This window comes from Manduca sexta, chromosome 25, assembly GCF_014839805.1.
Source record: "Manduca sexta isolate Smith_Timp_Sample1 chromosome 25, JHU_Msex_v1.0, whole genome shotgun sequence".
Taxonomy (NCBI): Eukaryota; Metazoa; Arthropoda; class Insecta; order Lepidoptera; family Sphingidae; genus Manduca; species Manduca sexta.
In genome coordinates, this window is record NC_051139.1 from 7,358,743 (window position 1) to 7,371,817 (window position 13,075).

Below are 13,075 nucleotides of genomic sequence, written 5' to 3' on the forward strand. Positions count from 1 at the left end.
CCGATGCCTCGGTTGACAGTGATGCAGTGACTCATTACCTTTATGTAGAGGACGAATAACACCGCGGCACCAATATTTTGTTATCATACCTTTGCTTTAAGACAAATTTAAGAGGCAACCTAGCAGATTTGACACTCCGCCGTGTCCATACACACATCATTTGTAGAATCAGAGGTGTGTGCCCTTGACTGTTGAGCTTGCGGACATTCGTCTCGGCAGTCCGTACCATACCTGACTACGCCATCGCGGCTATTTTGCTATTTTAATTTTGAATTACTAATTATAAATAGACGTTATTTACTCTAAGCGGATGATTGGTTCACACTGTTAAATTGTTTAACCATTATATATTTATTTCAGATACAACATGGGTTGCTTGTGAATATTGGCATAAGTATCAACGGATTTTCAGAACCATTTTCAAAAAAAGGGTGAGGTTGGTAAAGACTATCAGCTTCTGCAGGCTAAAAGCAACTATTTTATTTATCATCGAAATTTCGTAATATTGATCAATTTAATATTATTGTTCCATCTAAAGCCACTACTCACTCAATTGTTTTGCCTTCACAAAACCCGTCCACTAACACTTTTACTCACAACCAATCTCGTACTTCAAGGAATATTATAAAAAATAATTTACGAAATCGGTCCAGCTGCGTCTTTCAAGACCCAATTCTAAAGATTTTTATTGTCAGACTTCATTGAAGGTAGGAGATGTAATAATTAATAAATAATAAAAAGCTAAAATATAAAACGTTAATAAAATAATGATTATAAATAAAATGGATTTAATATAACATCAATGACTTTTTTACAATATGCCTATATCTCGTAAGAGTATGAATATGGAGCTGAGGTCCTGGGTTGGAATCCGTTCCGGCTATAAACGATTGTGACTAGGTTTTTCGATCTTAAAAATGACTCGGTCGCAGCTCGGAGTCAGGAAGTTGGCGGTGTGATACCCCCGTGCCACAGAAAGCACGTAAAGCTATTGGTCCTGCGCCTGATCTCTTTATGGTCATGTCGGATTGCCGTCTCACCGGACTATGTGAAGAAACAAAGAGTGCACCTATGTATTGCTCATACACTTGTGCACTATAATATCACCTGCGGGGCTGATCTCCGTTGAAATTGGCCGCCGTGGCCGAAATTCGGTTAGGTGGGATTCACAGGGAAAATGTACAAAATTGAAGTCAAGAAATAATTCGTATTTGTAATAAAGGTTTTGTAAAATGCATTTTGTGCAAATTGTTTCCAAGTTTACAATATGATTTAGTAATCTTCGGTCAATTATTGCAAGCAATAATTGCTCTGTCTCTCCATTGCTTCGAAAGCATAATATGTCAACCAGAAAAACGTGTCGCTCGTAAATAACAGCGGGCGACATTTACACAATGACTTTTGACTTTATAACATGAATACGGACAGTGACTGTGTTTTACCGGAAAAAGTTTCACGGAAACCGTGATTTTTATAAGTTTTTCACCTTTAGCGCCTAATAAGTAACTAATTACATATACAGGGTGTCCCAGAAAGTAGTGTCAAGCGGAGGTTCAGAGATAGAGCACCCCTTGGGGTATACGAATCACCCCCATGTATGTTCCGCTATTTTTCATAGTTTTCGAGTTATGAATATTTTTCAGATTTTTTGAGAATTACCGATTTGAACGATTAAATATTTATTTTTTTTAAAAGTAGAAGACTTATTCGAAATTTTTTTGTTGCAAAAAAAATTTCATTAGTTGGACTTTTTTGCTAAAGCCCTGTATAATCGATTTTGACGATAAATATTAAGCTAGGCTTACACTGACCTGAAAAAACATACCCACTTATGTAAGTAGACCTACTAGGTTACCTTGTTAGATTTTGAATTGATTTTCCAATTTTATATAAGGTACTAGCTGACCCGACAGACGTTTTCCTGTCTTAACTATGTATGCACGCGCGCATTTTGTCGATCGTTGACAGTCATCCCAAACCACTGACAGTTACGTAAAATTAAGATTGTCGTTAAGTTTTCTTAAATTTTCTAATTTTCCGCGCAATTTTTTGAATTCTTTCTTTCATAAGAACCTCCTAACAATAACAAACACAAAAAAATTAGTGAAATCGGTCCAGTCGCTCACGCGTGATGGCGTGACCAAGGGAAATGGGGATTCATTTTTATTTATATAGATTTATGCTTTTAATAGAATATATGTACACAAGACTGTATGTATGAAATTCCTTAGTATATTTGTAAAAAAAAACACTTACCGTGCGCAAGAATGAAACATCATCCTGCTCACTCGCCCCTCCCTCAGCTTCCGCCATATTGGATTTTTATTTCACCTTGAAATAATATTCTATACTGCCATTCCTCTTGAAATATTTCCCTGAAACAATGAACAAAAACATTATTTTCGCTATCAAAGGACATTGTCGAAAACGGCCCCAGAACCAACGAAGGTGTGACAACACCATAATTATTTATGTATTTTTTTTATATTATTTGTAAATATGTGTATAAAACGGACAAGCTGCTACATCCAAAATGAACATATAAAAGTATTGTAACGACAAGTCAAAGTCGCCGACATGTTTACAACTAATTGTGTATAGAGATGTACCGGTTCGACAAAACGATAAATGTAATTACCGATAATTAATTATTGAAACATTTTAACATATTCGATTTGTGAGGCGATATGTTCTTTAATTATTATAATAATATTTAATCGAGCAGTGGATGCATCTCAAATAAATAAGTAGTTAGTTTTAGGACTAAATTGATTATAGATCAAGTCGTCTATGAAAAAAGTTTTGTTTTTAGTTTTTAATTCATATTGATTTACTTTGTTTATTTAGATTCTATATTAGCGACCCGCCCTGGCTTCGTACAGATAGCAGAGCATAATATATTATGCGAACATTTATTTTCTGTCGTACAAAATATTTATGAATTATACATATAAAAAGTAGCGTTCTTCTCTCTCCCTCCATCCAGGGCCTCAAACTCTCTACATATTAAATTACTATCGGATCCGCCCGTGTGAAAGATTTTCCGGGATAAGGGTCCGCTAAATATTTATCCGAATAAAAATAACCCTATATTGAATAAAATCGATTTTTGTATAAATGATCGATATAATCGATCCAGAATCTAGTAGAGTAGTATCCCTAATTCTTACTTCATTGTTCAATTCAATTGAATGTCACTCACACTTCACTCATCAGAGACAAATAAACTAGACTCTCACTTTCCATATAATATATTATAATTCTTTGACTCTCACTATATCATTGACGATTCGGCTATTATAAAGACTCTGTGCGATTGATTACGATATCGACATACACTGGCTGTGATTTCCATTCCAGCTTCCATCGATCAGGGTCACATGAGCCTTGTACCGACTGAAGAATTGAGTATCGGAAAATACTTCATTCCTCATCATTTTGTACTCCGTACGGAGAGCAGCACTACTCCTCTTCGTGTTGTATTCAACGCCTCCGCTAAAGATGCGAAAGGACTATCGTTAAATGATGTGTTGCTCGTAGGTCCTAAATTGCAAACGAATATTGTTGAAATTCTTCTAAAATTCCGCGTTCATTCTGTTGTTTTCACCGCAGACATGAAACAAATGTATCGACAAATTCTCATTCGAGCGTCTGATCGTGATTATCAGCGCATCTTCTGGCGATTTAATGCGGACCAACCCGTGCAAGAATATCGTCTTAATACCGTGACCTACGGCGTGTCTTCCGCACCTTTTCTCGCATGCCGTACTGTCAAACAGCTGATTCATGATGAGGGTGGTGACTTTCCACTTGCGAGTCAAGTTTTGGGATCCGATGTTTATGTCGATGACATAATAACTGGTTTTAGTAACGTTCGTATGGCTCAAAATGCGAAAACTCAAATAATCGAACTTTTGAAAAGGGGACATTTCGAACTCAGAAAATGGGCTAGTAATGTACCTCAGTTACTCTCTGATTTACCACGAGAATATTGCTTAACCGATCCTGTATCCATGGATGTTGACGACAACCCTACTCTCAAGGTATTAGGTCTTAAGTGGGATCCTTGTAATGATTCGTTCCTTTTTTCAGTAACTCCTCAGCATAAGAAATGTTCGAAGCGTAACATTCTTAGCGAGCTTGCACGTATATACGATCCACTTGGCTTCCTGTCGCCATTAATTTTGGTGGCAAAGGTGTTGGTTCAGCGCCTCTGGATCCTTGAGATAGGTTGGGATGAAGACCCTCCCGATAATATAGTCCAGTTTTGGTCTCGATATCTTGAACAATTACCATTGTTAGAATCGTTACAGATTCCCCGTTTGTTTGCTGGACAGGATTGTATTTCTTGGGAGTTACATGGCTTTTCAGACAGTTCGGAAACAGGTTATGGTGGTGTGATTTATTTACGAACCGTGAACGCTGAGGGTAACATTCAGACCTTCTTTGTTTGTTCAAAGCGCGAGTCGCACCTACAAAATCCACTTCCCTTCCTAGGTTGGAGCTTTGCGCTGCAGTTCTTCTTGCCGACCTGCTGAAATTTGCCATGGATGTTTTCTCATCCCGGTTAACATTTACTGGTGTTTTCGCCTGGTCTGATTCTACCGTTGTACTAGCGTGGCTTCGCTCTCACTCCTCGCGCTGGAAAACTTTCGTTGCGAATCGCGTTAGTCACATTCACGAAGTCATTCCAGACGTTCACTGGCGCCATGTGGATTCCGAAGATAATCCGGCAGATGTAGCTTCTCGTGGTCAGCTGCCATCCGATCTCGTAAACAATAGCTTATGGTGGGCGGGTCCCGCCTGGCTTCGCTCCCCTTCTGAGCAATGGCCACAACTTGAAATTAATCCTAACGAGGACATCCTTCATTTTGAGGAAAAAGCTTTAAAAAAAAAAAAAAAAAAAACGTTCTTTACCTCCGACGATGCGAAGAATTCCTTTATCGACACTCTTCTCATTCGTTATTCTTCGATTCGAAAAATACAGCGTATCATTTGTTGGTGGTTAAGATTCATTAGATTTTTACGAGATAAAAATATTCGTTGCTCAAATCCTTTTCTCGATCGTATTGAGCTTCATGCTGCTTTGTTGATCGTCGTAAAGCACATTCAACAATCCTTTTTCGAAAACGAAATACGCCAGTTGCGGGAAGGACAATTATTAACAAAACAGATGCGTAAGTTGAACCCCTTTCTCGATGCGCAGGGAATTCTCAGGGTGGGCGGTCGCCTTGCAAGATCCGGCCTCGAATTCGAGCATAAACACCCCGCTTTACTCCCTCGTAAATCCAGGTTAACTTACCTTGTTATAGAAGCCGTTCATCGTGAAAATTGTCACGCGGGCGTGAATACCACGCAGTATCTTCTATCGCAACTGTTTTGGGTATTGTCTCCTAAACGTGCCATTCGGCATTGCCTATCCAAATGTGTGTCGTGTTATAAAACGCATCCATCCCCACTGGAACCTTTCATGAGTGACTTGCCTGCAGTTCGTGTAAATCAGGTGAAACCGTTTTCTGTTGTAGGGACCGACTACGGCGGCCCTTTTCGTATTAAAACCGGTAAACATCGAGGTGCGAAAATCACTAAAGCTTATTTATGTTTATTCGTTTGTCTCGCGACTCGTGCAGTTCATCTTGAGGCAGTCTCAGATCTTTCTTCAGACGCTTTCCTCGCTGCTCTGCGTCGGTTTTCCGGGCGACGCGGACGGGTCAGCATAATTCATTCTGATTGCGGGACAAATTACGTTGGTGCTAATGCACAATTAACTGAATATATGCGAAGTGCTGCTCATGCTAATCAAATCGAATTTCGTTTCAATCCGCCCTCAAGTCCCCACTTTGGTGGAGTGTGGGAAATACAGATAAAATCCGTAAAATCGCATTTGTATCGTATCGTTGGCGATCAATGTTTAACATTTGAAGAGTTAACAACACTCTTTGTACAAATCGAATCGATGTTAAATTCGCGACCTCTTTGTCCTCTGAGTTCAGATCCTAATGATTTTGCTGTTCTAACACTAGGGCATTTTCTTACTCTTGAGCCGTTAACATCTGTCCCTGATGAAGATGTAACTTCTTTGAACATAAATCGTTTGGGCCGATGGCAACTGATTCAACGTTTTCAGCAGGATTTCTGGAACCGTTGGAAACATGAATATCTTCATTCTCTGACTCAGCGGGCGAAGTGGACTAAGCATTCAAAACCGTTGAGCGTAGGATCAGTAGTTATTGTTAAAGCCGATAATTCGCTTCCGTTACATTGGCCGTTAGCTCGGGTTGAAGAGTTACATCCGAGTTCTGATGGCGTAGTCCGCATTGCCACGATACGTACTGCTGAAGGCTCTCGTTTCACGAGGCCTTTAGTCAAACTCTGTCCGTTGCCGAATCAAAACGAATAACGTGACTTAACTTAAACCTATAGTTCATAATTTTAAGTTCGTAATCATAATTTTAAGATCATATGCCTTTTAAGTTAGGTTAATTTTTCTTAAATTTTGGAAAATACATTAATGTATTTTGGTGGGCGGAATGTTTCGTAACCGTTGTTTATAATAATAAACGAATTCTATAATAATTCGCGTGATGGTGGTATGTGTGTGAGAGCGAAAGATATTCAAATTCGCACGCATTTGCCGCCAACTAAATCGACCAATACCGCTGGCCAACGGGAGGCCACACGCCCGCGCCATCCAGCGGATGACGCCAGTAACGAAAGTTTGGTGCATCGATGGCGGCACGTTCCCCGGCGCGCTTCATAATTAATACAATAACTGTGAAAGTATAGATTTCCCAGGACCCATAATCCTTACATTGTGTGTACTAACTGTGTGTGGTGTCCTGACAAACGTGACGGAGTGCAGCAGTATAACCAAGGCGGGTTCCTGACGTCGTGTGGCAGTGGCAGATGTGAGTACTTGCATGCATTTCCATCGTCACGCGAATATACGTCTATGTCCCTATGTATCATCACGATACACAAATTATGTCATTAAAATTTATTAACCAAATTTTATAAAGCCTTATAAAATTGTTAGTGTTAACACCATTATATTGGAGTATTACACGGAAGGCTTACAGGTCGGCGTGAATTGTGTCGAACCATTTGACCTTGAAAACGCAAAATAAGCAGATAATCTGGTAATAGTGCGTCAAACTTAGTTACAATGAAGTATTATAATAATATAATATCAGTCCTGTATTATATACTGTCCCACTGTTGGGCACGGGCCTCCTCTACTACTGAGAGGGATTTGGCCTTAGTCTACTACGCTGGCCTAGTGCGGGTTGGTAGACTTCACACACCTTCAAAATTTCTGTAGAGAACTTCTCAGATGTGCAGGTTTCCTCACGATGTTTTCCTTCACCGTTAGAGCGAACGATAAATTCACAAAGAATACACACATGATTTTAGAAAAGTCAAGGTGTGTGCCCTTGGGATTTAAATCTGCGGACATTCGTCTTGGCAGTCCGTTCCACACCCAACTAGGCTACCGCCGCTTTATTTGTCTCATACGTCTTTATTATTTTTGGACAACAGTTAAGCCAATATTCAATGTTATTTGTCGTAAGGTCACGCGATAACCCACTTAAGGTTCCCTTTTAGATATAGGGTTAAACGTCGTTGACTTAAATTGTATAATGGAATATTTATTGTATTAGAAGTTGGTAGAATGTTTGGTTAATATTAGATCATTGGATTTCTGTCTGCCACCGATGTATTTACGAATTCACATTTAGGGTTCTATATCCAAAATGGCTAGGCTATCTTGAGTGCATGGAAGATGATCGGAAAGTAAAAGGTTGTTGAGTCGAGCAACAGGTCACCGGCCGTTGGATCGACTCAGATACCGCTGCAACGATATGGTAGAATTGGCGAGAGCTGGCACAGGACAGACAGTTGGAGTACTTTCGTTTCAGATTCCAAGACACACTTTGAGACACTGAGCCAACTAAGTAAGAGTAAGTATATCCAAAACGTCTTCAGCGTAATCAATTCGTCTATCCGTTTGTTCTGTTTGAAACTGAAAGGATTTTTTAATATTTTTATTTGTCCTTTACAATTTATTACCTTAATTTTAGCTATTTCGTAAACATTTTTCATTTAAATTGTGTTTGCTGTTTTGAAATAAAACTTATAAAATTCACATACGTTTTAGTTTTGTGAATCCCATCTAAGCATTCAAGTTTTTCAACTTTCCAAATTAATGTACCTCCAAGTTTAAAGGTTTCACTTTCCACGTGCTGTAAATAAACAGAAGTATCGCTCTGCCCTTAACAAGCTTCCACGGCGTTTATTTATGACTCCTTGTATATGTAACGGTATAAACTAGGTTTTGGGTTAAAGAAACTTAATAACTAAACTTACTAACTGGGCCCTTATTCTGTATGATAGTGTAAACGCGTAACGCGGCTGTGTCATGTTATCTTCGAAAAATGTGCGTGGAATTGTATTCTGTAAGCCAAATTTTTATAGTCCTAAACATGACGCGTTGTGTTACGTGCTTGTTACGCACTGTCAAAATAACGTGCGGGATAGAGAATAAGGCCCCTGTAATCATTGAGTAACGCAATGTCAAAATGCCACTGTATATATTTTTTTAATATCTTATTCGCCAGTTTAAATGTAACAACTCTTAATCATGTTCATACGTAGATTTTAAAAATGAAATGATAAAGAATCTTTGGTACGTGAACTATCATTACCTACACAATTTAATAATACAAAATGTTACTCAAAAAACAAAGCTTTAAATACAAAACAGACCGTCTTGACACGTATTGTTCGCAACTTCCGTCTCGTTTGTGAAGATTGCAGGGCCCTTATTCTGTATGATAGTGTAAACGCGTAACGCGGCCGTGTCATGTTATCTTCGAGAAATGTGCGTGGAATGGTATTCTGTAAGCCATATTTCTATAGTCCTAAACATGATGCGTTGTGTTACGTGCTTGTTACGCACTGTTAATATAACGTGCGGAAGGTCGAGTTTTACAAAAGAAAAGCGGGAATTATCCGACATAGTGTATGACAAGGGACATTAATAATAATTACTATTTCTGCATTAACTTTTATTAATGATATCACCTTATGCGAAAGTAATTGGTCTTTTAATAGTATTCTGTCGTGCTATCTCTAAAATCTTTGCAAACTTGTATTCAAGTTTATCATTTATAATCTATATATATTATAAAACTAAGTCCCATTTTCTATCTCTCTGTATGTTATCATTTTTCTCCAAATCTACAGAACGGATTTTTATGAAATTTGGTATGGATATAGTTTAAGACCCTAGGAAGGTTAAAGACTACTTTCTATTTAGGGAAAATATAAAGAGGGACATTTATCCCAGATAACTCCTCCATGCGGGTGAAGCCGTGAGCAAAAGCTAGTAATATAAATTGTAAATGCGATAAACTCCGTGTCATACTTGCAATGTTAAACAACTAAATTGATTTTGATGAAATTTGTTATGGAAGCAGAATAGAGGATAAAAGTTACAAACAAAATACCGTGTGGGCGATGCTAGGAGCAAAATATATAATGACTAGTTGACCCGACAGACGTTGTCCCGTTTTAACTGTGAATTTTGCAGCGCGCATTCTGTCAATCGCTGACAGTTATTTCAAACAATTGACGGTTATATAAAATTAATATTTTCGATAATTTTTCTTAAATTTTCTTATTCTTCGCGCAATATTTTCAATTTTTTCTTTCATAAGAACCTTCTTCTGCCAGTAACAAACACAAGAAAAAATAGTGAAATCGGTCCAGCCGTTCACGCGTGATGGCGTGACCAAGGGAAATAGGGATTCATATTTATATATATAGATTACTATTTATTACTATATTGAAAAAGGTGTTTTTCATTTTCATCCTTCGCGACATGAGCATCTTATTAATCTTATTAGCGATTTCGAAAAAGGTTATCAATTCGACGTGAATGATTTTATTTCTTTTAACTTCTTACTTTTACTAATATTAGAAACACGAAATTTTTGTTATTTCTTATTAGTAAGCGGAAAAACTACTAGACAATTTTTGATGAAATTTGGTACACGTGTGGCACATAGTGACGAAGGGTCCATATAATCCGATTCCTACCGGCTTCTCTTTATGTAGAAGTTATGTAGAATCTAATTATCATTAGAACGATTTGTATTTATTTTTGACTGCCTCGGTAGCCTAGTTGCACTGCATGCGCGGTACAACAGCGCTCTCGAGGTCCTAGGTTCGAATCCTGGGTCGGGTAAAATCATATTTGGGTGTTTCTGCTCAGTATCAAGCCGGAGTCTTTCATTTCTGCCCGATATGGCGATATGCTCGCCTCCTATCACATCATGGGACGGAACACATTTGGCGAAAAGTGGGTGCCCTGGTTGTGCCTCTGCATATCCCTTCATGCCCCCATTTATGCATATTACTGTGTATATGTTGTGTCGGGTTTCCTTACACCTTTCGCCACTGGTATAATCTTGTTGTATTTAACTCGTTTTGACCCGGATCGATAAGGTATTTTCTATTTCGCATAAAACAAAAAATAATCTCTGCTAAATATTTTCTTTAAGACATTGCTCAGAATCTGTTCTTTCTTTTATCTATATCTTCTTCTTCTATCTTCTATCTATCTATCTTCTTCTATACTTATAATAAATCTGTAGAGAGGTCAATTCTGTACATGAAATATATTTCCAAAATAACTATCAGGGGGTGATTAGGGATCGATACTGATGCTAAAAATGCAATTAGTAAAATTTTTGTCTGTCTGTCTGTCTGTATAACCGTTATAGAAACAAAAACTACTCGACGGATTTTAACGAAACTTGGTACAATTGTTTGTCATACTCCTGTGGTGGTTATAGTATACTTTTGATCACGCTACAATTAATAGGAGCAGAGCAGTGAAGGGAAATGTTGGGAAAACGGGAGAAGTTACTCCATTTTTTAAGCTTCCGTCGCGTGTGCAACTTTAATGGTTAAAGCTACACAGAAATCATGTATGACGGAAATGTTCTCCTTAAAATTATGTAAAAATATCCCATTACAGCATATGTCTATCTTTTATGGTTGACTCACAATAACACGTGTAACTCCCGATAGCTTAGCAGTTCGAAGCTTTAGAGGTCAATTCTGTACATGAAATATATTTCCAAAATAACTATCAGGGGGTGATTAGGGATCGATACTGATGCCAAAAATGCAATTAGTAAAATTTTTGTCTGTCTGTCTGTCTGTATAACCGTTATAGAAACAAAAACTACTCGACGGATTTTAACGAAACTTGGTACAATTGTTTGTCATACTCCTGTGCTGGTTCTAGTATACTTTTCATCACGCTACAATTAATAGGAACAGAGCAGTGAAGGAAAATGTTGGGAAAACGGGAGAATTTACTCCATTTTTTAAGCTTCCGTCGCGTGTGCAACCTTAATGGTTAAAGCTACACAGAAATCATGTATGAGGAAATGTTCTCCTTAAAATTATGTCAAAAATATCCCACGACAGCATATGTCGATCTTTTATGGTTGACTCACAATAACACGTGTAACTCCTGATAGCTTAGCAGTTCGAAGCTTTCTCATTATATTTGTTTGCTCTTACGTTTATAACACTCTCAGTCATCCCTAATTAAAAAAGTTAACATTATAAATATTCCATAAAAAAGAATCATAGAAATCGGTATAGAAACACCAAAGTTATACATGAAATACGCTAATAATTAGCCATCACGCGTGAATACTGAATCATGCTATAAGGATTATTTTTGTATATATATAAGGTCGCGAACGCACAGGCAGGCGGCTTGCTTGGCACCTAGAGGCTAGCGAATCACCTAGCGAGTAGCTTCGTAAAACGAACATTCTCGAACGTTCGCGACCGGCTCCATTTTGAAGTCCGAAATCCACGCGGGCGAAGCTGCGGGCGGAAGCTAGTAGTAAATAAATTTCTCAAAATTTATTTTGTTTTATAAGCCGTTTTTTCCGTAGGTTCCAAAACTCCGAGTCGTAGACCGACGGTACAATAAACTCCGTTAGCAACAGGTTTGATAGTACACAACTGTATACTACTAAAATAGTATAAGAAAACAAAAATGTAGCCAAGATCATAAGACATCTGTTCCGGTCCAAACGTTTCTAGCAAATAATGTTATTATATTTTTATATTTTTCAACCGTAGCCAGCGGTGCAAGCTACGCGCTACAACGTAGGGGTCGTAGCACTGCCGTAGACGCTATGGCGCCGTTGCATTTTATAACGAGTTTGTTCCGAATATCATACGCTGTTAAATTCTGTATTAGAATACTAAGTGTTGCTCGTGGCTTTGCCCGCGTGATCAGCTTTTCCAGCTGCAAAAGTTCTTAAAACACTGTAGGCATAAACCATCCGTAAAACACCAGCGCCATTTATTTAACCCTTATGTGACTGACAAATAAAACACTTTCAACAGAGTGACGAGGTACCCGGGTACCGTCATACAGTTTATATGTAATGTAAACAATCAAGGTCTGTTTAAACGTTACCCACAATTTGAATATTATTATTACAAATGTTGGAGAATGCACTGTATTAGATCTTGTGGAAAATATAAAAATTCAGGACTGAATGTAACGACGGATAATTTTTACGTCTCTGCAACTGGCTCATTCCTTGAATTCGTGGAATATGACATTAGTTGGAACGGTAAGAAAAAATAAACGGTTTCTTCCTGCAAATATGCAGGCACACAAGGAGAGGGTAATTTATTCTTCTAACTTCGCCTTTAGCAAAGAAGCAACTGTGTGCTCCTACGTATCTAAAAGAATAAAGCAGTAATAATGTTATCATCAATGCACATGTCACCAGTTATTGAAAGTGATAAGGAACTGCCAAGCCAGAAATAATTTTATATTATAATAAAACCAAAAGTGGAGTGGACAATATGGATAAGCTGTTAGCAGAATATACCGTAAAACGCAGAACAAATCGGTGGCCTTTAGCACTTTTTACAATATAATTGACACATTTGGCAGCATATATCATTTACATGGAACATAACCCACAATTTGTCTCGACTGACAGACGTAGACAATTTTAAAATC

General features: G+C 38.0%; 1 protein-coding gene across 1 annotated transcript; it reads left to right on the forward strand.

Annotated features, from left to right (window-relative positions):
* The first annotated feature begins 3,380 nt into the window (after positions 1–3,380).
* On the forward strand, positions 3,381–4,538 carry LOC119190569. The gene has a single exon (XM_037442772.1). The coding sequence runs from the start codon at positions 3,381–3,383 to the stop codon at positions 4,536–4,538; it is 1,158 nt and encodes a 385-aa protein (XP_037298669.1).
* Positions 4,539–13,075: the final 8,537 nt, after the last annotated feature.